Here is a 26,647-nt window from a genome sequence, read left to right as displayed (position 1 = left end):
GCTGGAAGCGTGTTTATGTCTACGTAATCCTGAAGTGGGAGTGTTATAATTGAACAACTGCATCCAAATAAATGGCGTTCAATGCTTTTCAATCGCGTTGTCTTGGCCCTGTGCTGAGAAATGGTGCAGCCATTCACTTAAACTTTGAGCATAAGTACACTGCCTTCCAGATTCCTGGCCCAACTTGCTGTGATAGTTATATTTGTAAGGTCTGAGATGTTATTCGTCGTATATCAAGGATTATTTCTTATTTGCAGTGTTGCCACCAATCTACAAACAAAATCTCTGAAATGTTCATGTCTACGCAGATTCATTTAAATTGGCCACAAGCATCTTTGGGAGCGATGAATGAATTAATGTAACGTATTATGGTTTTTTTTGCTTTGTAAAGCGCATTGCCATTTAATGACATAGCATCCACTTTACTACTGATGTCAACAGTTGACTCGTTAACATCTATTGTACCGTATCAATTAGACATTGAATAAAGACTCAAATAACATACTGCATTAATATTTACGGAAAGCTCAATATAATAAGTAAATAGCGTATTGATGCAATCAGCAATTTCCCTTCCGAAAGTCGCAGTAAAATACTTTAACAGTCAAAATTAAAATATCGTCAAATTCATTTCACATTTATGTCACCATACACGGCTCATCATGCAATGTCCATTATAGACTTGGTGTGACGGCAGAGATTGAACTATTCTTATAAAAACGTGTTCAACTTAATGTAACATAAGCAAAGTTCCAGGTTTATCTACACGAGTATCCCTTCAAATAATAAGCTACTTAGAAGATAAAACAATGTTAATTTTGATACTTGTATGTTGCAATTTTAATCATGTCGGTAGCCAGGCTGATAATAAAATACCTGGTGAATATTTAAGAAACGCTCATTTATAGCAAGGGGTGATAACATTGCATTTGGTCATTTACAGATGCACTTCTAAACAGTTTGTGTAAACTTATGCATTTCTAAACAGTCGAGAAATCCTACATAAAAGTAATAATCAACTGAATTGGCTGATTTCTGAGAGTTTCTTGTTAGTTTTATTGTGAACTAGGATGCCCGGATTACAATACAATTTATGGAGCTTTTGAACCCCAGAAATTTTACCTATTTCCCCACTGCTATTAAAATCGTGTGAATGATGGTTTTTAGATTTTCACTCCACCTCACATTGACCTGCTATAACCTGCATTACAGTGACAAGTGTTCCAAGAGGCATTGATGCAAAAGTACAATTGATAGTTTTGCATTATTCATCGTGTGATGCTCTTAAAGAATAAAACCACTTGACTGTACAATAATGTAACAGTACTTTGAGTTTATTGCACTTCATGAAGTCGTTATTGAAACTGCATTTGATATGAAATGAGAGATCTTTCAAATTCGTTCTGTTTTGTTCCAGTTTCCGAATGTTATTTCGATAACAAATGTGTCAGAACAAACAATTTTATTAAAGGAACATCCAAGTTAAAGGGGCCGGGGAAACGTACAAAATTATTGAAGAATAAATACTCATGTACTCCCGTTTTTACACGATTCAGCCTTGTCTTTAAAACATACACAGAGACATGACTAGCGACACAAACTCTACCTGTATTGGATTGAAATGGGTGACTGCGCGTTGTTGTCAATAATAACCGGATCGGCATCCCGTGGTGCTATTTGTAGTCAAAACAACACGCTAGTAAACTATAACTCCGCCTGTTTCTGAAAAATTATTGGCATGAGATGAAAAAAAAACCTGCAGTCTCACGCTATTTTGCATAGCTCGTGAATGTAAATTATACTTAATTTCCACTTTCAGAATTGTTAAGTTTATCCGACGTCTGGACGTGTTTAACAGATATCATGTGGCAAATATTAATTTAGCCGCAGATGCAATCATGTAATTTGAATAATAAAACACTATTTTACCTCAGTTACAGAGACCGATTCTTATTCATATTCACACAATCCTGGCACGCATATCTTTCTCTCACTCTCTAAATCGTTGTGGCTTTTAAATGTAATTAACTAATTGTGGAACAATACCAAAAATAAGTCTTCTCAAAAAGGCACTATTATGAGGTTTACGTTAACAAGAAGTAACTACATTTTGTTTGGAAACATAAGCATTACACACCAGTTCGGCTTCACTCACCTCAAATACTTGCCAAACACGACAATATTATTTCCTTAAATGTGGAACCTTTAGGCCTCTCATGCTCTTTATCACCCTCTCTGTAATCTACACACTTGCTTTGCGTTTGTATTATAGTATTATTGTTATATGTGCCAGGAGCACGACGTCATTAGAAAACGTCTTAACTTTTTTAAAAACAATTTGACTCAAGAATTGGGTTGTGTTGGAGAGGATTAGATTGTTGTTATCACTCGCAATAATTGGTCCCTCGCCTTTACCGTTTGATGCCAGTGAACCAAAAGGTTATCAATTCCTAAAGTATAACTAATGCTTGTCACCGAAGTGTCTGGACATTCATTTGACAAGATTTCGACTAAGAGCAGAAATCTAACAGGCGATTAAATACAAAATGCAGATTGGTCACTTTAACTGTGGCTAACCTTGAATTGTTACAATTCTGGAGGCACTCTAAGCATTCTGGGATTGGAAAACTTGCTCTAAAATACAACGGTTGAACCCCAGCAGTTTTGTAGGTATTTCATTCACATTAGCAGGAATGAACTGGATTCAGGTTCATCTTCCACTTCGGTTGCGGTCAACCCAAGGAGCCGAGTTGCGTGACGGTGACGTTGGCGAGTACTATAGGTGAATAGCTGATGGATAACGCGGATATTCTCGCGGTATTCTTTATCTGCGGTCTTGGCGTGTGACCAGTCATCAACTCTGTCTGTGGGTTCGTTGAAGACGTTGAACCGGTTCAATAGGAGAGTTACTTGGCGTCGTCGGTACAACTGGGCCGAGATTTCCTCGAAATTAAATTAACCCTTTTAAAAAAGAGATCTACAAGCTTGAGTCCAACAGGAGGAAATTCGGTTGCTTTATTTCATACCATTCAGAAACCCTGCACCTTGTCGGTAGGTACAACAGATCTTAATTACTTCGTTACTGATGTAATCAGGAATTTTAAAATCGGTTTAACGAATTTTAAACATGGGTTTTCATTTGTTATACTCCAGGATTTTCAGGTCCAGTTTAAAATCCATCTGCTATGAATACCTACTTGTTTTCACTGTAAAAAAAGAAGCATTGGCATTTAGTTAGACCTGCTGAAATTGGATATCATACCTATCCTATACTGATATATTTGAACCATAACTACCCTAAACCATACAATGTTTGGTGAATAGGCAGAATTTCTGCCTTCGGCTAGAATAATATCTTGATTGCCTCAACATTAAAGGTACTAATGAGATAAACACTCGGGATAAGAAAAGGCAACTTAAATAGCACTGTTTGAATAATGACAATTATTGATCATTATTTATGCATATTTTACTTATACCAAGTCTGCCTGAACAAAACGTGGGGTAGTTTCCATTTGCTCTGCTTGCATTCAAAGAGGCGAGTTTTAATTATTAGAGGGGATGTTCGGCATTTTTACTGGTAGTCAACTGCTATCAACTTCACAGCAATATGACATAATGTGTAATGCATACAACAATGATTCTGTCCTAGAGTGATGTGTGTTTTGATCTGATGAGGATTACTGATGAGGATCACTGATCAGGATTAAGGTTTAGAAATTAAAAGTGCATCATTCCGTACATTTTACAGAGATATGAATGACTACGACTCAAAACAAATGTATTTCCAAATGCCACCGAGGTCTGTGTAAGATATTTAGAAGTGAAATCGATTTGGTAGGGATTGGGAATGATCAGCCTTCACTGAAAGGACAGTGTGCCTTATCAAAATGCAATGCCTAATCTGGTTCGCTTCAGAGTGCAGAATTCGACAGCGCGCCGTTTAGCAGACTCTCGACGACACTCTAAACATGATCTTTTAAAAATAAAGCGAAAATAATAGTGCAGACTCGAGTGGCGTTGGCTTGTTTTAATCAAAGTCGTGTGCAAGTATTTCAATCGGAGCGCCGCGGGTAATCTCGTCCAGAATCCGCTAACATCGAGCATTGTCTCTTGATATTCAAATCGCAAGAAATAACCTCTTTACTGTATACAATTCTTCCCCTGACAAATACAAACACACACCCGCGAACGCACACAAGCAGTCGGTACTGTATCTCAATACTCGCTCCTTCACTCAGCCTTGCTACTTTGTTGATTTCTGTCTTCCCCATCTGGATAATGCCATGCTAAACTTATCTGTAGCCTGAAAGGGGAATCGTATTAGTATTGCACTGGTGTCCGTGAAGTTTTATTTGAAGTGATCTCCTGTTCTGCAAGGTTATTTTTCCTCGTTGTTGAGGGGTTTGAATAGTGGTTGCGGGTGGGGGTGGGGTCACCTTTTGGTTAGCAGATTGGGCCAAGATGGATGGTGGGGTGCTGCTGAGTCTCACAGTGTCTTTGTGCTGTGTTTGAGCTGCTGGGGGGTCTCGGATGAGGCACTCTGTTGAGGATGAGCGCTGGTTGGACAAGCGCTCAGCACTTCGAGAGCACGAGAGGCTCCCCAGCACGTCACTGCAAGTCAGCGCGCTTCTGTGGAAGTGCACGCCTTTCCTATAATCCACACACTCAGCACCCACCAAATCCACCTTCCGAGGGAGGGAACTCCTTCCTCACTAGCACTCTGAACGGCAAGTTCTGGGTTTTTTTTCCCCGAGGCTATAAATGCCCCCAAACAGCGCGATAAGGCCTTATCTTTTTTTCTCAGGATCTCTCTTGCGCGTCTGGCAACCTGGAAGTGTTTGGAGAAGCGGGCTGCATTTGGAGAACTATGGATTGTTCAGCCTGCGATGTGTTCTGTGTCTAACCAGAGAAAACAACGATTAGGAAGGGCTCTGTAAATCCCCTTTTGCACTGTGGAGAGACCGGAAGGTATATTGCTACTCTCTATTCCGGTTAAGCTTAGGTCCTTTGCGTTTTGCATTTGTGTTTTGTTTTCGTGCGTGTGATTCAATTCTATGTTGTCTGCGAGGCAGGGCTGATCGGTGTTGATCAGCGAATAACGGGGCCTACGTGGAAAAGAAAACAAAAGGGCGCATTTCGCGTTGCTGCAAATGACAGTAGGCGAGACTTCTCGAAATGTAAAGAGCTTGTCATTTATTGATTTATCGCAAGAAAGTTCAGCATGTGCAGAAAAATAAACTCGAATGCTAACGCTGGGCACTGACCAGCGAGCAGTGTATATTTACAAACACGGTGTTGCGGCCTATCTATACAGAGAGATACTGATTCACACAGAAAGCTCATTGCTGAGATTGTATCTCTGTTTTATCCCTGAATTCAGTGTTACTAATGCAAATAACATTGTGAACGTTAAACATGAAATTTCAACCTTTTCGAGTAAACCTGTAATCGGCACTGAAAATTCCTAATTACTTTCGTATTTAAATGTCAGATTAATATTTTCAGAAATACTTCCCCCTTCCAGCTGAGAGACTTTGTAACCTATTATTTCCCGGATTCAGTAACTGATTCTTCTGGAACGCGAACTAAAGCATTGACTAGTGATTAGTGTTCATTAGATATCGGGACAATTTATAATATCTTCTCAACCATAAATTTAACTTAGCGAAACTACAGAATCGTGTGACAGCTCAGTGTCATCTTTCCTACAGAGCAGTGTCGCTTATCATTGTTTTTTGTATTTGTTTTAAAAAGCACTTTAAGATACACAGACTAAATTATAAGCTTAATTAGAAAGGAAATTTACCAAAAGAAAGTTCAACTTTAAAAAAAGAAATACGTACATTCTCAAATACCTATTGCATTGTTTTTTTTTTCAAACATGCCATGCATCAATAGCACTTCCCTTTCAGTATGGTTACATTTTACAAGTTAATGCTGTCGATTAGAGATACGCACGCCTTGTTTCATGATTACTGTGAATTATTTATAACAGTATTTCCAATGCTTCACATGCATGACTAAGTGCTCAGTTTGAAGACTCCTCAGCATTATGGCCCTTCTTATTTAAACATAAAACAAAAGTTTAACATTCAAAATGAGGCGTCATTTATAATTTATCAACTAAGGAACGTTCAAAACACTTAGAGTTGTGTAAAACGAGTCTACGTTCAATATGTTTCAGATACTTAATCTCTATCTAAACAATTATTCATTAAATAGCCGCTATGAGCCATTGGCATATAATTTTAATTAACTCCACTGTTCTGAACACAATAGATTTATCATATCCAGGGTAAATCCGACCCATATAACTTCACATTACAATCCTCCACATCACTGATTATTCGCATGTATTTTCACCGAGGCCTAGTTTATTTGGCGCTGATCTGTGAGCATTACACGTTAGTGTATATCTAAATTGTTTCGTGTAACTGATAGTTTATTGGAACACCTTTATAGCAACTTTGAGGAAATAAACGAGATCAAATTGTCTGTGTTGCGTTTCATTTGTGCTATTACCCAATTATTATTGTTGTACTATTGTATTATTGTTATAGTGATTAATCTTTTGACTAAAGCAAATGGGACAAAGAGGTGCTGAGAAAGAGCAAATCAGTTAAAAGCCCCAAATTAAAGTAGCTGACAGTGTTTAACTCATACAAGAATTGAATCTAAATTGCACACCAGAGCAAGGATTAAATTAAGGTGGAAAAAGAAAATATTGGTGCAACTTTACATTTGGTGGTGTCGTTAAATTGAGCTACGTTTGGCTATTCTTAAAACTGCATGCTATTTCGAAAAGCACACTCTTGAGTATTTTGATTTTCAGTGGATCAGCCACGCTTCTGCAAACTGCTTGTTTTATGAGGACAGTCACACACTCGGTTGTTTGCTCACCCTGAGTGTATGCACCGTGAATGGTTCAACGTACTCAGCCTTGCCAAGGAAACAACAAGCATTGTAATAGCACGGCCTCAAGCTCGGGCTAATGTCGAAACTACCGACACTTTAACAAGGCAATAAAACTAATGGAAGAAATTGGTATACCGCACAAAACACGAGTCTATATGGTAGAGGAAATGTAATTGCTGCTTACACTCCAATCAAACGGTTGCTCAAAAGCTGCCTGGAATCTTATCTTTATTACTCTTTCCAGAAGTCCAGACGAATTTCGTGAATACCTCATTTATCTTTTGGAGTCAGCTAAGATTGACACTATCTCTTTTTATCCTCCTTCAATTTTCCATAACTTAATATAAAAGGCCTGCATTCTCGATTAGTAGTTGTGGTTGGGAAACGTGTTCTTGCAGAGAGCGTTTCAGCCCTCTCTTTTCTTCTGGAGTTCTCTAAGAGAGTTTTATTTTTTCTATTTGTCAGGAGGGAGCTCTGCTGTGTGATGCTCGCTATACGTTGACAAATTTAGCTCACAGTGCTTGGGTTGCGGTGCCTCTATTGCAAGGATTGTGTGGCGATATGGCGGAGACGGAGGAAGGCTTCGGACTGCCAGCAGCACCTCATAGCGAGTCTGAGCCCAATGAGCATTCATCTGAAAGTAAGCAGGACAGCCAACTTGGAGCCGCCAGCAAATCTCCCCCCTCACAACAAGCTACATATACTCAACAGGTTGGTCTTAGACACCCCTTTGCATATGCAGTAGAGCACACTAAGTGCATGTTATTGCTTAACATGAATAACAACTAGATGTTCCATATAAATGTCTAGGAATGTATCTCCGACACCTTTATTACTGCTGGTGTACGCAGGGATCTGATTAGTTGATGTTGTTGCTTGTTGCAGAATTATGGCCTATTATTTCCGATATCTCTGGGCACATACATGGACCATTACAAATCTTGCTTCAGCACATTAGATTGCATTATTTGGCAGTAATGTATGACTTAACAATAGTTACATATTAACTGATATCTCCACTTATTATAGGGCATGGAAGGAATCAAGGTGTATTTGCATGAACGCGAGTTATGGTTGAAATTTCACGAAGTCGGAACCGAAATGATAATTACTAAAGCAGGAAGGTAAGGGCCTATCAATATATCAGAACGCGAGGATCTCGTCATAGTCGGTACTGTTTACAATGATCGCGATCGCTTTCACCGCACAACCTTGGTCTAAAACCGACTTATAAATTTTGCTCTGTCTAGACCTCATCGGATATAACTACCTTAGTCCATTCAAAAATTGCCTAGTCCCAAAGGGAAATTTCTAAGTGTTTCTAAAGAGGGGAAAATAATAGATAATAACAGGGCTGTTCAACATTAAACAGATTCAGAGTGATCAATTTTTAATAAGAAATATTTAAAGTGACTGGTAAGAGCAAAGGCTGTCAGCCATGATGGAATAGCCAGGCACTTTACTAAATGTAAATAGCAGCTTCCAGAAATTGCATCGAAAACGCAAATTTTGACCTAACAGTGACTCTTTACATTGTGGTAACGATGATGCAAAGGGTTATCAGGAAACAGTTTACAACATTGCACAAACATGTCTTTAATGTACACAGATTCTTGAAATAAGAAAATATATTATTTACATGAAACCATCTGCACATAGCCATTATGTCTGTATTTAATTCGATATCATAAATATGACAAATGTCCTATTATTTGTGTTTATACTATTTAAGAGCATTTAATATTCAAACAGGTCTTTACTTATTGATTGAAATGACTACATTGTGACATTTCTTATGAGACTTCTATCTACTTTCATTCTATGTTATAAGATTTAGTTTCGCAAGCAGATATGTTCCCTCGTGGGCTTTCATTTTCATCCCATTTACGCTGAACGGGTGATAAATATTTATAAAGATCTACATATATTCAAGCTGTTCTTTGATAATTCAACGAGACAATAAGTACAGCGTTTCCATTTAAAAAGCTCTTTAGTTCACTCCTAGTGCGACTTCTCACCGATTTAAATCGCATTCAGACTATTTGCCTTAAATATTTTGTAAACACGTCTAGCATTTGGAACCACTAGTCAATTGTAGATGCGAGGAGGCGAAACATTAGGTTTTGTACGCATGTTACAAATTAGGCCATGATCGAAGCCATGTTTGTGTGTTACCTCGATGCATTAACGCCGCCTGTTACAATTCGTGTTTACTCTACAAATGCATTTCAGGTCGTCTTATGTCTCCTTCTGATTGAATAATTCCTGTTACTTAATTTGTCTTCCCAACGTTACCGGGTGTATTTAAAACAAAACCATACCATGTACAGCGAGTCAGCTTTTCTCTGGAACCATTGTCTTTTGCAAGTGCGCGATATTGATACTTTTCAGAATGAACATTTTGCCAACTTGTTATTCATGTACACAAAACTGGATTAGTCTCCCCCTCTCTCTCTTCAGGCGCATGTTTCCTAGTTACAAAGTGAAGGTGACCGGGTTAAATCCGAAGACAAAATACATCCTGCTAATGGACATTGTGCCAGCAGACGACCACCGTTACAAGTTCGCTGATAACAAATGGTAGGCGGTCTGCCTTATTTGCGTCTGGTTCGTCACTTTCAGGACAAATAGGAAACAGTGCATGGCAGTTGGCCTGAATTGGTTCAAATTGTCATAGTATTAGGCTTTCAGCCTTTGCTGCGATTTGGATGCTTAATCGGTGAAATATGGAGGTGGATGTTCTGGATGTGTAAAAGGGACTTTGTGTTGCACAGTGAATGGCCGCTCCTACACAGCATGCGTTGATTGTATTTTTCAATACTATGTTGTACAAAAGTTTGTTTCCAAGAGAGATGAAAACTGAAGTTTTATAGTACGCCAAGCTTTTTTTTAACGCAGTTAATTATGCTATGTGAAATATCTGAAGCATTCCATTTATAGCGAGTATTGTATAAAATAGATTCCGAGTTTGATTTCAGTTTGCGTAAAGTGCAGAAAGACCTGTTCTGTCAATGGTATTGCAATTTATTAAACTGATTCTCGAAGGCAGCTCTGAATCTGTGTTGTAGAGTGATGGCCAAAGTGTTACTTTGAGAAATCTGAATCGTTTCCATTACTTTTTTTTCCCCCAAGGTCTGTGACTGGGAAAGCAGAGCCTGCAATGCCAGGCAGATTGTACGTTCACCCAGATTCACCCGCTACCGGAGCCCACTGGATGAGACAATTAGTCTCCTTCCAAAAACTCAAGCTTACCAATAACCACCTCGACCCCTTCGGGCACGTAAGTGTGTCATTACTTGTGTTTTAAATTCTCTTTCTTTCCATCAAATGTCTAAAACCTTCAGTAGCCTGCAGAGCGTTTAAATCAGGCTGTCTTAGGAAAACATAATGATACAAAGTAGGATTGAAACTTGCTGGTCCTAAATTTAAAAACATCCCTAGTTATTTGAAATGAACTACTGCGTCTGCTTTTTCCAGTGATTAATGTAACTGGCGTGATGGTCTACTAAGGGTTCATTAGAGAGATGGTGTGAACAGGTCGTTATGCTTTGCATGAACGCTGTAGCCTAACGTGAATAGTGGTTGATGTTGGGTCACTTGGAAAGAATGGACATTGGCGGAGGTTCGATTTCAGTTGCAGCGGTGAAAGGTCGGGGGTGGGGGAGGGGGTCCGAGACCCTTTCACGCAAACGAGGGTTTGCAAATCGCTTCTGAGAATCGACTCTTTCTCCACACCTGAAATTGACGGCTTCCTGCCTCAATGTGATGCTGTGCACTGTGGGATGTGGAGGATTGCCATCACCTAAACAATAAGAGCGTTATTGGACAAGGTCGATTGGTTTAGCTAGTCTTGGGATGCTGCACAACATACTGTGCGAGTATCATTGCATTACAGACACCCAAGCACTCTTCTGCATTTTCAATCTTGGCAGCTGACTGAAATCTGACAGAATTCCAGTACTTTGGTGTTACAAAAATGCGCTCAATTCCTCCATTTGACCCTACTGTGTGGAAGTAGGCCATTCGGCCCATCGAGTCCACCACGATCCTCTGCAGAGCATCCCACCTAGGCCCACACCTGCAATTCCCACAGCTAACGCACTTAGCATGCACATCCCTGGACACAATGGGCAGCTTAGCATGGCCAGTCTACCTCACCTCCACATCTTTGGACCCTGGGAGGAAACCGAAGCAGATAAAGGGAGAATGCGCAAACTCCACACAGACAGTCGCCCTTGGGTGGAACCGAACTCGGGTCCCTGGCACTGTGAGGTAGCAGTGCTAACCACTGAACCACCTAACTGCAAAACCAAGGTAGAGCACATATTGTTAGCTGGGCCAGCAAAGGCGACGGGAGGGTATAAACTGCCTAGGTTATTTAGAGCTAAGAGTGCGGTTCTAAATCCGAAGCATTGCGCCAGTAGGATTCAGGTCGACGTTGACGAGTTAACGTTCATAATAGGGAGCCGTGCGAGACACGATGCACTGCGTTTGACAACGGTAGCCTTGGAAACTGCCTTGCAAAAATGGAAGCTCTGTGAAGGCCAGCCTTTCCCACTGTGAAAAGGCGGCGAACACACACTCAAAAATCTCTAAACAAATGGATGGAGGGGGAAACAATGAGAAATTCATTCAACAAATTGCGAGATGAAACCAGCACTGGTAGCCTCTCAATTAAGCGGGATGTAATGAAATTAAAAATCATTAGATCGTTCACCACTGATGTCTAGGGCTTATGGGGCTGTCAGAGCAATTTAACTAAGCCTGGGGGATGAGAGCGACTCCGAGTGGAGATGACTTGCAGGGTCTGCAATGGCGGGACAGGCAGCGTCTTTGTGTCGCCAGATTCCCTCCCAAATTCTAACCGCCCCCCTACCTCCCTTCACCAACAATCTGTACGATCTTGGAATAATTGGAGGAAGAAAGTCTTCAGAACACCACTTTGATATCATCACAATCTTGCAACTAGAATTGTACACCCTCCCCCTCAGTTCTCCCACCGAGTACTAAAATAAACACGTCACCGACACCTTGAAGAAATCTGTAAGCATAGAGTCCTAGAGATGTACAGCATGGAAACAGACCCTTCGGTCCAACCCGTCCATGCCGACCAGATATCCCAACCCGATCTAGTCCCACCTGCCAGCACCCGCCCATATCCCTCCAAAACCTTTCTATTCATAAACACCATCCTTTTAAATGTTGTAAAATTACTTTGCTGACTGGGAATCGAACCCGGGCTGCGGCGGCGAGAGCGCCGAATTCTAACCACTAGAACACCAGGGAGATACCTGCTATCAAGATCTGTCGATGGTGACAGAGATTTGTTACCGTTCAGTTGAAGAACAGCATGGGGCAGGGGAGGGAGTGACAGAGAAGGCACCTGTTCAATATCTTTTTGGCTTTCAAGTGGAGTATCGGTTGGGCCATTGTAAAGACCTCATGTCCTTTCTTCAAGCCTGTGCATGACCCCCTCCTCCTCGCTCTCAATGAGCTTTGAAACACCGTTCCAGCGAATACTCCCCCCCCCCCCCCCCCCCCCCCCATCCCCCATTATAGTGTTGGCTAAACCACTAACACCAATGTGAGCCAGTTTGATGCGGTGGCTGATTTTTTTTTAAAACAGACTGCATTTGTTTCCACTTTCGTTCGTAGATTATTCTAAACTCGATGCACAAATACCAGCCCAGGCTGCACATTGTAAAAGCTGACGAAAATAACGGGTTCGGTTCCAAGAACACCGCTTTCTGTACGCACGCTTTCCCGGAAACCTCCTTTATTGCGGTCACGTCCTACCAGAACCACAAGGTAAGCTTTTACAGATAAAAGCAGCTTTGACAAAGGGTCAGTTCGACTCGAAACGTCAGCTCTTTTCTCGCCTTACAGATGCTGCCAGACCTGCTGAGATTTTCCAGCATTTTCTCTTTTGGTTTACACTTTTACAGAGCCAGCTCGACCTGCACTGGCCCAGTCACAGCTCTGCTGTTTGAGATGCTGTCCTTGCTAAGAACAGGGCTATCAGGGACTTCGTTTAAAATAATGACAGTGGCTGCCTCTCATGAGCAACCTGCAGGTATATTTGGGCCTCAATGTAAACTTTAACGTGTAGCTTCAGCACTGAACTTGAACCGTTAATTTGACTCGGGATCATCCACCTAGTCGATGGTTTAAAGATCACGTTTGCATTTTACTGCACAGTATAAAGCAATATAGCCGGCAGCATCTGGAAAAAATAAAATAGACTGACACCGGGATAGAAAGCCTGCAAAGAACAAAAAAAAAGGGTTCAGCCTCATAATTAACTAGTCCCATAAGTTCAACAGTCTCGCCTCTTCTCTGATGCCAGTGGCTCTGTTACGTATGTTTTTGTTTCACAACGTTCAGCCTTTGCTCTTTATTTGGTCTATCTATATATTTCACGCCCCTCCTTGTGTTTGGAATGGGGCGCTTTAAGGGGATACGTTTATCATTCCTCTTATGTGAAATGTCCAGCCGAAATGTTAATTTCCGCCTCCATTGTAATAACGTCAGAATTAGCTGAGAGTTACAGTTTCCTTGATCAACCATCACTTAAGGTTTATGTCATTTGAGGGATCCTAGCCGTTTCCGTCAAAGACCCCTGTTCAATTGCAAGTAAGAATCTGTCGGTGGTTAGAAAGCGAAGCAAGCGCTTCCTCCGGTAAAAGAAATCGGCCAGAGGCTCGGTACCGGTTAAGGTAAAGACTGTTTCCCTTAACAGTCGAACTCAAAGGTGAAACGGAACTACGAAGTACAAACTTAATGAGAAAAATAACATAAATTATGCGATTCTGAAGTCCCAAAGTTTTGGGTGAAGTACTATTGCAGATTAACTGTATTCGTTTCTTCAAGTACACGCTCACAACGATCTGGAAACGAGATAGAAACTCTAGCGCCCCGGGGAATGTTAGGATAATTACAGAACGGAATTAACTTTAACAAAGAAGCTCTCAAAAGCAAACCGTTTGTAACCCAAATCAGTTTTAATCTTTCATGGATTCCTGTTCGCCCAGTTTCCCGAGAAAATGAGTCAAACTGAACCAATAAACCTTCGTCTTTATGTGACACTGTCGGCCCCAAACATTGCAACTCATCGCTCACCCTTACAATTGTTTCGAAAATGTTCAAACATTGAGCATATTACATTTGTAATTTGTTAACCATGTTAAAATTATAAACTATTCATGTTTCAAATGTATAACGTTAAGTTTTGGCTCCAGTTGTGTTTCTTTAATACTTTGAAGTGTTGAATAAAAGCCGGTCGGTGAAATTAGCAAGAAAACAGCCATGATAAATATTTTATTCATGTTGTTCCAGACGGCGCCTTTTCCAACATACAATTTTTTAAAACACAAATAGCGTATTTTATTTAGAACATGAAATCCGAACTGATCGCTCACTATTAACTATAAGTTTGGAACGTATTGTCTTTTTTTAACGCAATGTAGGATGGCTTTTAGGATCATAATGTCATCTCAGTTGAATTTCCTTCAGTTGACCACATTTCTCTAAACGCCGAGTCCTCGAGGTGTGTCTAGTTAATTTCTTGTTAATTTAAATTCACTTCAAGCAGAAAGTTTAGAGGTTTGGAAGTAGGGAGGACGAAAATGCATATTGCATATGGAGAATCTGTTGATACGGAAAATGTTAGCCAACATTCGATCCGGTTAGAAACGAATAAAACAGCCGACGTTGTAGAAACCTCCACGAAATTTGCATGTGGTGTATGCTTTAAATAAGGGAAGATTTAATGGTAGAATTAAACATGCGCGTCTTCATCAGGCGTGTCAATTCACTCATTCCGTGCATTTCAGTTGCGTGAAATACTGCCTTTAGACTTTACCTAGCAGTTTGTCAACTTAAATAATGACTATCCACAAGCATTACACCTTGCGTCGTTGCGGTTTTATTAATTTGCCATAGATATGCTACTTGTACAGGGTGCTAAACGCCAGGTTCTATATTGTTAAAAATCACACAGCACCAGGTTATAGTCCAACAGGTTTAATTGGAAGCACTAGCTTTCGGAGTGCTGCTCCTTCATAGGTGGTTGTCACAACCTGATGAAGGAGCAGCGCTCCGGAAGCTAGTGCTTCCTGTTAAACCTGTTGGACTATAACATGGTGTTGTGTGATTTTTAACTTTGTACACACGAGTCCAACACCGGCATCTCCAAATCAGGTTCTATATTAAATTTCAATGGGAAAGGATTAATTGAGTTAAGTAGGCGAAAGTGAGGCCTGCAGATGCTGGAGATTAGAGTCGAGAGTGTGGTGCTGGAAAAGCACAGCAGGTCAGGCAGCATCCGAGGAGCAGGAGAGTTGACATTTTGGGCAAAAGCCTTTCATCAGGAATGAGAATTGAGTTAAGTACTGACTAGGGCGGAAGTTATATTAGCAATACCTCATTCAAACGTGTTTTTGGTGTTTGACCCCATCACTTGATAGAGCCAATGCTGCTTATTCAGGCCAACTTTCAAACAATTCAAACAAAGGACCTTTGAGCACTTCAGCTTGTAGAGCACGTGGGAGAAGCAAATATAAAGTATATCTAAAAGCAAATACTGCGGAAGTTGGAGATCGAAAATAAGAACAGATAGTGCTCCAGAAACTCAGCAGCTTTGGCAGTTTTAGTGGAAAGAGGAACATAGTTACCATTTCGAGTCCAGTATGGGACTTGTTCAAGCAAGAAAAAACATAACGGACTGGAAACGTTAACTGGTTTCCTCTCCACAGATGCTATCAGATCTGACGAGCTTCTCCGACACTGATTTTAATATATATAGGTTTGTGTGTATGTGTTCGTTCTATCCACAACCACCTGATGAAGGAGCAGTGCTCCGAAAGCTAGTGCTTGCAATTAAACCTCTTGGACTATAACCTGGTGTTGTGTGATTTTTAACTTTGTCCACCCCAGTCCAACACCGGCATCTCCAAATCATTCGTTCTATCCAGCTTTGTAATAGATCTTTGAGCTAAGCTGATAACAATATTGCTCAAAAGTCGAGCTCCAATTTCCTATTGGTAATCTGGCTTCTCTGCCTTGCTGAAGTCAGACCTAGCGAAGCCACGCTCTCCTAGCTCCATCGGAGCACACAGCAAACCACATCCTACGTGCACAAACACGGTTACAAGGCTTGGATTCCACTCTTGCCTTACACAGCTCTTCATTTTCTGAGAAAGGGTCACTGGACCGGAAACATTAACTCTGATTTCTCTCCACAGATGCTGCCAAACCTGTTGAGCTTTTTCAGCAATTTCTGTTAGTGTTTCTGATTTCCAGCATTCGCAGTTCTGTCGGTTTTTACACCTCTTTAAACCGAATCAGACGAGGCTGACTGCACTTTGAAATCCTGTTTCAGCTGGCATCTGGTTCAATATTAAGAACGTACGGAGGATGTACTCGCTTTCCGACAAAAAGTATTTTCTTTTCATGTGGCATAAAATATTCAAAATTATTTTTTCTCTAATTTAGATTACGCAGCTCAAAATCGAGAATAACCCTTTTGCAAAGGGATTTCGAGGAAGTGATGACATGGAGCTGCACAGAATGTCCCGCATGCAAAGGTGAGACACACATAAACACGAGTGAAGCGATGGAGAGAAGTCGAGCTGAAACCATTTTGCCTGGGATGAGATATAAACGAATTTGCATCAATTTCGTTAATCCCATCACTTTCATGACAATGCTGCACACACTTGCTGCATTAGGCGCTGTGAGGATTGGCGTTTTGTATACAGACACAGACACAATTTAGATTAGAGTGGTGCTGGAAAAGCACAGCAGGTCAGGCAGCATCCGAGGAGCAGGAAAATCGATGTTTCAGGCAAAAGCCCTTCATCAGGAATGGAGGCAGGGAGCCTCCAGGGTGGAAAGATAAATGGGGGCGGGGGGGGGGGGGGGGGGGAGGTGCAATTGTTGGATCAATTAGATGCAGGATAAGGTTCATTGTCACATTGCGACTGTGTAAATGTGATTAGATAGGCGCTAACCTTGCAAGGAATGAAAAATAGAGACTTGCATTTATGTAGCACCTTTTACGAGCTCTAAATATCCCGAAACGCTTTACTACAAACGATGAAGGAGCGTCGCTCTGAAAGCTAGTGTGCTTCCAATTAAACCTGTTGGACTATAACCTGGTGTTGTGTGATTTTTAACTTCAAACAATGAAAAGTGGTCACTATTGCAATGTGGCGATTTAAGTAAAGATTAAGATGTGATTTCCTTTGAACCGCTCACCGACCTTTTAATCGTATCCTGTTAGAAATTAACAGTCAAGTCAAAATCTTGGAAGGTCAAATGCTCTTTCCAATGCGTGAAAATACTATTGCAGACAATTAACGGTAGCCAAACTTGGCCTTCCGTCTGCACTATGGAGGCCACGCTCTCGGAAGCCGAGTCCCGACCCAAGTCCTGTCTACTGTCATTCAAATATACAGATCGGACGTCCGATGTCTTTGTATGTGAGCCCTTGCCCAAATAGAGTTTAGATGCAGTTTATTGCATGCGCTGAAAACGACAGGATCTTTATTTGAAATTGTAAGAATCCTGGAACGCAGAGGAGTCCATTCGGCCGATTATACAAGTTCTAGTTCCGTGAATGAGTTTTCCAATTGATTCCACACCCTCTCCTTTTTTTCCTATAATACTTGGGAACGTACGGAGGATGTACTCGCTTTCCGACAAAAAGTATTTTATTTTCATGTGACATAAAATATTCAAAATTATTTTTTCTCTAATTTAGAACAGGCAGAATTATTTAAACAAAAAAAATCCCAAAGATTCATTGTGATTTTTCAGAGAATCTTTCGAAGCAGCGTATGCAATGCTTAGGAAGTACCAGCAGACGTATTATGTTTCTTTCCACTTGGTTTTCAACGTCTTTATATTTTGTAATCTGGTTACAGTAAAGAATACCCTGTGGTTCCCAGGAGCACGGTCAGACAACGCGTGGGCTCGACAGCGAATCACTTCAGTGGAGAAGTGCGTGTGCTGCCTGTGTCCAACAGCCTGAACTCACAATATCAATGCGAGAACGGGGTTTCCAGTTCGACACAGGAGCTGTTGCCTCCCAACCCGTACTCAGTCTGCCAGGAGCAGGGCCCTCTTTACCACTGCACCAAGAGGAAAGGTGAGATACTGTATTGTGCGGAACTTCCTTCAAACTTTCTGTTACTTTCAATGTCAATTTCCTCTCCGTGTCACCCACAAATGTTGCATCATCAAGAGCATCAGAAACGACTTTCTGGTTCTGGTGACCGTAATAAGCACCAACATCTCATTACAGGAGGAAACAACAGATTTAAAGAATAAACTGACAGGTTGTCTTCTGCCTCAAGACTTCCCACTGGGAGATCTAAACCGTCTCTTCTGTGGGTGGTTTCTCTCAGTAACCAGTTATCTGATCCTCTCGCGTGTCAAACAAATAAACAATTCTCGGGGGTTCACTGGCAAGTTGGAATGCTGTGACGTGAGAAAGGCATGTGATCTTCCCAGCTCTAGTTTCACCTCACACAGGCTGGCCTTGTCAATGTTTCGTTTTACCTCTGAGGTGCATTTTAGTGATAATTCATTGCATGGAGGCTGGAAGTTTCTGTGACGTCTACTGGGGCGGCACAGGGTTAGCACTGCTGCCTCACAGCTCCAGGGACACAGTTCGATTCCATCCTCGGGCAACTGTTTACACATTCTCCCAGTGTCTACATGGGCTTCCTTCGGGTGCTCAGGTTTCCTCCCACAGTCCAAAAATGTGCAGGTTAGGTGGATTGGCCATGCTAAATTGTGTTCCCATAGTGCCCTACGGGGCATCCCATAGTATTCAGGGATGTGTAGATTAGGTGCTTTAGCCATGGGAAATGCAGGGTTACAGGGAAAGGGTAGGGAGATGGGTTGGGTGGGATGCTCTTTGGAGCGTCGGTGTGGACGTGCTAGGCTAAATGGCCAGGTTCCACACTGTAGGGATTCTGTGGTAGGAGTAGGTTTCAGGAAAAGACCCAGAATTCCCTAACAAAGATACAAAGCCATTCTGCACATGTGGTGTATTTGCCAACTGTACAAGGTTGGTAAAACAAATGCACATTCAAAATGGTAAAAAAAATTGGAGAGCTACATTGATTGCTAATCTGGAGCTGATGAAATATCAGTACCAGCACATGTGGTAGAGATAGGTGTCAGGGGAGCAGGGTGAGGTGGAAGCAATAGGCTAGACCATAAGAAGTAGGAGAAAGTGAGGTCTGCAGATGCTGGAGATCAGAGATGTAAATGTGTTGCTGGAAAAGCGCAGCAGGTCAGGCAGCATCTAGGGAACAGGAGAATCAACGTTTCGGGCATTAGCCCTTCTTCAGGAATGAAGGATTCCTGAAGAAGGGCTAATGCCCGAAACGTTGATTCTCCTGTTCCCTAGATGCTGCCTGACCTGCTGCGCTTTTCCAGCAACACATTTACATCTCATAAGAAGTAGGAACAGGAGAAGGCTGTTTGATCCCTCAAGTCTGGTCTGACATTCAATAGGATCATAGATGATCCTATTTACATCAGTAAAAGGAACATGTGTCTTTAGATGGCACACTTCAGAACTTCAGGATGCTTCAAAATATCTTGCAAATGATGAAGAAATTTTAAACCTTTAGTCACAGCTAGATGATAGAAAATGCAGGAACTAATAAAGCAGTGGTAATATTCACCAGACAGGGTAGACAAAGATATTATTTCCACTGGTTGGGGATTCTAGAACTAGGGGCATAGACTGAGAATTTGGGTCAGACTATTCTGGAGTCATGTCACAGCAGTGGATGCTGGGTCAGTTGGTAATTTTAAATCTGAGACAGATAAAGTTTTAATGAGCAGAACTATTAAGGGATATGGGCCAAAAGCAGGTATATGGAGTTAGGCCACAGATTAGCTATGATCTCAATGAATAGTGGAAGAGGCTCGACGGCTGAATGGCCTACTCTTATTCTCATGTTCATTTTATTTTTTCAATGATATTAGTGTTGAGGGGTAAACATTCTTTTAGGCACTGGAGAGAAGTCAAATAAAAATGGAAATCTGAAACAAAAACAGAAAATCCTTGGGAAACTCAACTGGTCGGATGGCATTTGTGAAGAAAGAAATAATTAATATTTCAAATCTGATATGACTCTTCTTCAGAACTTTCATTGTTCAAGAGTCAGATTCAAAGTGTCAACTCTCTCTCCACAGATACTGCCAGACCTGTTGAGTGTATCTAGCCCTATCTGTTTTCATTGGGATGAACCTCCCAGCCTTTCTTTGAAAAGTGCTGTGGTATCCATTCTATCCACCTGATGGTTTAACAGCTCATTTTTAAAGATTGTGGGAAATGTGAGTGCAGCACAAACTCCATATTATGCGGGACTGTCAGTGTAGACTTTTATAATATCTTTACAGGACAGACTAAAACAATATGCAGCACAATGAGAGTGAACAGTGAACTATTTTATTCTGGTATATACTTGGTTTTTAAAAAAAGACCAAAATTCTTGGTTTAGTTTCTACATGTAGATTAAGTTTTACCTAAAGAGATTCATGATGAAGGGAACTGGGAAGAATAAATTGAGACTGATGGATTGGATAGTCAGAACATGACTACCAATTCTTACTTTTTAAACTGGGCATAGCTGGCTGGGTCAGCATTTATTTCCCATCTCTTGTTGCCCTTGAGAAGGTGATGATAAGCTGCCATTGAATTGTTGCAGTTTGATGTAGGGTAAACTCACAATGGCAATAGGGAGGGTGTTCAAGGATTTTGACCTCGTAACACTGAAGAATGGCAATACGCATCAAAGGCTGGTGATTGGCTTGCAGGGAAACTGGCAGATCATGGTGTTCCAATATATCTGCTTCTTTTGTTCCTCTAGATTGCAGTGGTTGTGGGTTTGGAAGGTGCTGTCTAAAGGTTCTTGGTGTAATCTGTAGATGGTGCACACTGCTGCTACTGAGTGTTCGTGGTGAATGGAACAAATAGTGCTGACGTGGTGCTAATCCAGCAGGTTGCTTTATCCAAGGTGGTTTCAAGTTTCTTGGGTGTTGTTGGAGCTGCACTCATCCAGGTAATTAGGAGGATTCCTTCAAACTCCTGAGTTGTGCCTTATAGGTCAGGAGGTGAATTACATCCTGCAAGATTCCAAGGTTCTGACCTGTTCTTTTATACACAGTACTTTTATGGCTAGACCAGTTAATTTCAGGTTAATAGTAACCCATAGGATTTTGACAGTGACAATAATGTCATTAAATATAAGAATGATGGTTATATCATCTCTTGTGGAGATGGTTCTTGTCAGGCACTTGTATGATATGAATATTCTTTGCCACTTGTCAGCTCAAGCCTGGATATTGTTCTGGTCTTGCTGCATTTGTATTTGAATAAGTAACTCTTAAACAAGTTGTACCTGAAACAAATTCTGATTCGACTCAGAGTCAACCAGTTATGCCTGAGAGAGGAGAAAATTCAGTTTTAGATCAATGATAAAATCAGTCCTGGTGAAAGAAAGTTTTTCAGTTTTGGGTCAAGATGAGTTAAAGTCCTTTCTCAAGTTCTGAATTTTTGAGTCAAGAAATTAGCTATCTTCTTAGCTAAAGCAAACCAGTGTGTACATTAGATTTATGAATAAATGAAAAATAAATTGCATTGAATTTTAAACATGTAACATATCCTTTAAGGAGGAAGGACTAGAATAATTTTTTGTGGCTATTCATTTATATGTGTATAGAGCAGAAGAAAGTCATTTAGTTTGCTGTTGACTCCATTTGCTTCAAATTGTTTTACCCTGTCCTGCAAAGATACTGTAGTTTATGATCAGATCTGTGGAGTGGACTTGAACCCATTATCTTCTAACTCAGAAATGCCTAAAGGGAAATGGGTCATTAAGTCTTATGTGACCTTGCAATGTCCACCCATAACATTACTGTTAAACAGTTTATAAGGACACTTGCATCGACTACTAAAGGTTAACATGCAGGTATAGTAATTAATGAGGAAGATTTAATAGAATGTAATTATTAATCACAAGGGAAATTTAATACAAAAGCAAGGAAATTGTGCTTTAGTTATAAAATACATTGTGAGACAATTTCTGAAGTACAATGTATATTTTGGTCTCTTTCGTTAAGGAAGGATGTCAATGCATTAAAAGTAGTTCAAAGAAGATTTACTAAACTAATGTCTGGAATGGGTGCACGGTTTTATGGCGAAAGTGTGGGACAGGCTAGGCTACTGCAGTTTACAACAATAACTGGTGACTTGATTGAAACATATAAGATCCTGTGGAATCTTGACAGGGTGGCTGTGAGAGAGATGTCTGCTCTTGTGGAAGAATCTATAGCTAGGGGTCACTGCTAAAAATAAAGGCTCCTTTTTAAAGACAGAGATAAGGAGAATTATTTTGTCAGAAGGTTGTGAATCTTTGAATCTCTCTTCCTCAAAAGGCAATGGAAGTCCTCAGATATTTTTAAGGGAACAGTCCATTGATTCTTGATAAGCAAGAGGTTGAATGTGGAGAATCAGATCATCCATAGTTTTACTGAATGGTGGAGCCAGCTCAAGGGGCTAAGTGGCCTACTCCTGCTCCTAATTCATATACTTTTACAAATTCATTGATTGAACAAAGGCAATGTTTCTCATAAGTAAATAATATTCATGCTGTTTTATACGATGATTGCTCATTAATTGAAATCTTATTCTGTACTGACTTATTTTTGAAAGCAGTGGATGAAGATTGCAACTCGACAGAACACCCATACAAGAAGTCATATATCGAAACCTCTCCTCCAGAGGATGACCCATTCTACAGGTCCTCAAGTTATTCCCAACAGCAAAGCCTTGCTCCCTCTTATAGGACTGACTCAGCACAGCGACAAGCATGCATGTATGCTGGCTCAACAGCAGACACAGACCCCGGCTCCAGCCTTGAAGACATTCATTGTAATGCTTGGGCTACTGTTCCCTCATACAGCAGCTGCACAGTTACGACAATGCAACCCATGGACAGACTGCCATACCAACACTTTTCAGCGCATTTCACCTCAGGTCCATTAATGCCTCGCATCTCTGGAGTTGCCAACCATACGTCTCCACAGATAGGGGACACTCACAACATGTTTCAACATCAGAGCTCGCATCAGCCCATAGTTCGGCCATGTGCCCCTCAAGCTGGGATCCAGTCTGCAAGCAACCTTCAACCTGCTGACTACTTGTATCCACATGGTATGTCAAGAACCCTCTCACCACATCAATACCATTCAGTACCTGGAGTGGGCATAGTGCCTGAATGGACTGAAAACAGCTAATTCAAAGAATTCTCCATTGATCTGACATACATGAATGTTTGTATTTGTTGAAGTTGGACATTGTTTCAAGCAATATTTAAAAATACCAAACCTGACTGTACATTTTAATGATAAAACTTTATATAATGACATATATTTGATTTATTCTTCATTGCCCACTCCACCCACTATTTATCTGAATGAAATTGAAATTGGTTATTAGCGTTAAACAAATGTGAAGAGTTCCATCTGGTGGATGTTTCTCTGCGTTATGTGGTCCATATTCTTCAGAAAGTTGCAAGCTTTTTGTTGGACAAACAGAATAATCAGTAATATGTATACAGTTCATCATAAATTTCCCCATGTTGTGCCAATTTTCTCTTTCCATTTTGTTCTTACCATAAATTCATACTGTAAACGTGAAGAGGTATGAATGTGGAGTAATGAGCATTGAAGGATTTCTTCATGCTGACACCTGCATTCTTACAGCTATCCCCGAATGAAAGAAATTGGTTTCCTCAGTTCTTCTGGGTAGTTACCATGATATTTCTTTAATAACTATTTTGAAGTGTTGCTAATAAGATTTATGGTGAGGTACATCAAATAAAATGTTTGTGGGACTACTGATTAGAACATTACACTTTGTTAAGTATAGTAACTTTTTGCTACATTGAGAGCTTTAATATTTCCAAGATAGATGCCAGACAAAACAATCCTGAAGAGGTCTTATGCACACAACAACAGTGTTGAAGGGAAGTAAGTCAATGTCTCCTGTATCATCGAATTAACACTTAGCAATACTGAGTGATTAAAAGCATAAGTCGGAATATTGTATGACTAATATTTGATTAAATTTTTTTTTATATAAAGTAATATCAAGCACCAAAGCAGGAATGCAACTTATCTAAAAAAAAAACATTTAATTTCAGTAATATGGAAGATCCGCCATTTACCTCACCCACCCTTCCTCATTCATCAACCAATGGTTGAGAATTGGAATAAATTTCTGAATCCAAAAATATATTGTTCTGGTCCCAAAAACTGAATGATGTTGAGGACACCCTAATATTTCAGTGTAGAGGCATGTAACTTGTATTTCAGAAGAAATTTAAGGTTGTGGTACTTGCTTTGTTCATTGAAATGGTTCGAGAGCATAGGAGAAAGTGCACTACATTAACTGATAACCCTATTTCCAGATGTATAAAACAATGTAACAACTCAACATAGGTACATGCAAAATCAATGGATGTATATAATGGAGCGCTCATAGACATTCTTTGTTTCACATACAGTAAATGTTTTATACAGATACTCAATTTTAGCTATATGTGTTATATTTTGATCATGTGGTGTGTGGCATCAAACGTTTGTTCCACATTTGAGCAACACAGGTGTTTACATCATAAAGCAAAGGATAATATTTTAAATTATGTATCAAGCAATAAGTAATTGTTTATTCAACATAAACAAAATGCAGAAATTGCTTGTATTAATTATCAGTGTTTTTCTGGTCAATAGTATTTATTGTTGGACAACCTAAAAGTCCTTGTTTTTGAAGTATTAAGAATGATTTATTGTTAGAGAAAAGTTGTTATAGAAGTGTGGTTGAAAGTCCTTTGGTGTATAAAAGAGATGAATCAATTAAGTTTCATTGTAAATAAAACACAAGTGTATATACTGACAAGAGATAACTTCACACACTGTCTTTGAGTGACTTAACTGTTCTCAGACGCCATGTTCTAAATCTGTCCATTAAAATAGGGATTTGTCACAAGTGGGTTAACTAAGTCAAACACTCGTGCCTGTAATATATTGTAAAAATCAAATCTCATAATTTCAAACATGTATAGAAAATATAGTGAAATCACTTCCATTTCATTAAATGTTGTTAACATGCAAATATAAATATTTGCCTTTGTGCCTGTGGGTTCAGGTTGAATCATGCTACATTAATTAATAGTGACTTTTAAAGATAAAAGGACAATAATTACATTGTTTGCAAATGTCTCTGTATTTAAGGTTCTCAGTAAATCTTATAAGCACATTTATCACTAAAACTTTATATCATGATGCACTAAACCTGCTTCAAAATTGAACACCAGAGACCCAGCAATGATCTACTTACATTAATACGTTCATTGTGTGCTATTGCCTTCTGTGGCTACTTATATAATGTGACTGTTCTCAGTGAAGGGCAATTATGTAGATAATCTTTTTTAGGCTGTAATCAGTTTTGAACTGTACTGTGCTATGAAAAACACACCAATGGGAAATACCACACTGATAATAAATAAGCCTTGGTTAAAATAAATACAAAAGTGGTCCTTCTAAACAGATATCCAATTAATACAATACATAAAATTCTGCTATCTTAAATGCATAGCTAACAGTCAAAATTCTATTTTCATGCGCTACTTTATTATGATATGAAATAGCATTACTGTGCTTGATTGAAATTAGTAATTAACTGTTGTGCCAAATAGATTAGTTACTTTGTATGATAGATATTGCACTAGTTGTCAGCCATTCCACTAACTTTGACTGCCGGTATTATGTAAATAATGTTGGGTGTGAATTACATTTCTAGTTGCTGGCAGAGCTCAAATCCACAACTGAAGTTGTAGACATGCCTATGCAATCTTCATAAAGCATTTCAGATCTGCACAAAAGTAACAATTTAATCTTTATAATTAAAATATCCTCAGTCCTCTGCGATAAAGATTCAAGATATTTTTAATCACTGTGTTTAGGTTTTGATCTTGCATAGATCAACATTTTAAGATTTAATCATTCACTAAACATAAGTTAGAGATCTAAAATTGATTTTAAAAATGTAATATTAGCAAAAATACACTTTTAAAAAAAAATTGCACTTTTTCTGTAATATGCATTTATCTGGATTTAAAATGGTAGATGTAGCCAGCACACTCAGTGTCCTTCTGACCCCTGTAAGGCCCTATACCTAAAGTGACAGAATATAAACATCAGTATGTTTTGCCATGAAAGACATTAATAAAGAACTGGATACTCATTCAATATTTTATAAAATAAATGATTGAAGAAAATGTGTACTCCTTGTTATGTGGCAGCAAAGAAATCTCTGCTGCACACAAAATATTTGAGCATAGTGTTTCAAACAAAACATTGATGCAACCCCTGTATTGAAAATCTACATTTCTGAAAAGTCTGCATTTTTCCAAGCAAGTGGTAGAAATGTATGAAAGGGCTTTTTAACCAAATGTTGGATAAAGTATAACACTTGACTAAACACTCCTCATGAAAATTTACTTAAATTAATCCCCAGTTGTGTACGTCATGATGTTACAATTTATCCCCCTCTGCCAAAAATCATGGATGGCCTCCAGTTCCTTACCAAGTAACAATTATTTAGTTTGTAGCAGGTTATTCAACCATAATCTTGGACTCA

At 39.8% G+C, this 26,647-nt stretch overlaps 1 protein-coding gene across 7 annotated transcripts in view; it reads left to right on the top strand.

The window, feature by feature from the left end:
* tbx5a (T-box transcription factor 5a) overlaps positions 1-25,473 on the top strand; it is a 48,074-nt gene extending 22,601 nt beyond the window's left edge. Inside the window, exons 1-9 of one of the 7 annotated variants that reach the window (XM_043715854.2) lie at positions 2,707-3,051; positions 7,384-7,629; positions 7,948-8,042; positions 9,379-9,498; positions 10,051-10,198; positions 12,574-12,726; positions 16,411-16,502; positions 17,844-18,067; positions 22,658-25,473. In XM_043715854.2, the coding sequence (XP_043571789.1) occupies positions 7,480-7,629; positions 7,948-8,042; positions 9,379-9,498; positions 10,051-10,198; positions 12,574-12,726; positions 16,411-16,502; positions 17,844-18,067; positions 22,658-23,241 (1,566 nt within the window). In that variant the 5' untranslated portion in view covers positions 2,707-3,051; positions 7,384-7,479 and the 3' untranslated portion in view covers positions 23,242-25,473. Of the gene's footprint in view, positions 1-2,706; positions 3,052-4,666; positions 4,972-7,383; positions 7,630-7,947; positions 8,043-9,378; positions 9,499-10,050; positions 10,199-12,573; positions 12,727-16,410; positions 16,503-17,843; positions 18,068-22,657 lie in introns of those variants that run through there. The other 6 variants (XM_043715852.2, XM_043715855.2, XM_043715853.2 and 3 more) reach the window with 6 other exon arrangements.
* The last annotated feature ends 1,174 nt before the right edge of the window (positions 25,474-26,647 follow it).

The sequence above is a fragment of the Chiloscyllium plagiosum genome, unplaced genomic scaffold, assembly GCF_037043375.1.
Source record: "Chiloscyllium plagiosum isolate Xiang-an unplaced genomic scaffold, Cpla_swu_hap1 HiC_scaffold_24, whole genome shotgun sequence".
Classification (NCBI taxonomy): Eukaryota; Metazoa; Chordata; class Chondrichthyes; order Orectolobiformes; family Hemiscylliidae; genus Chiloscyllium; species Chiloscyllium plagiosum.
The sequence above is the reverse complement of the archived record's forward strand: the minus strand, read 5'-3'. Positions and strand labels throughout refer to the sequence as shown.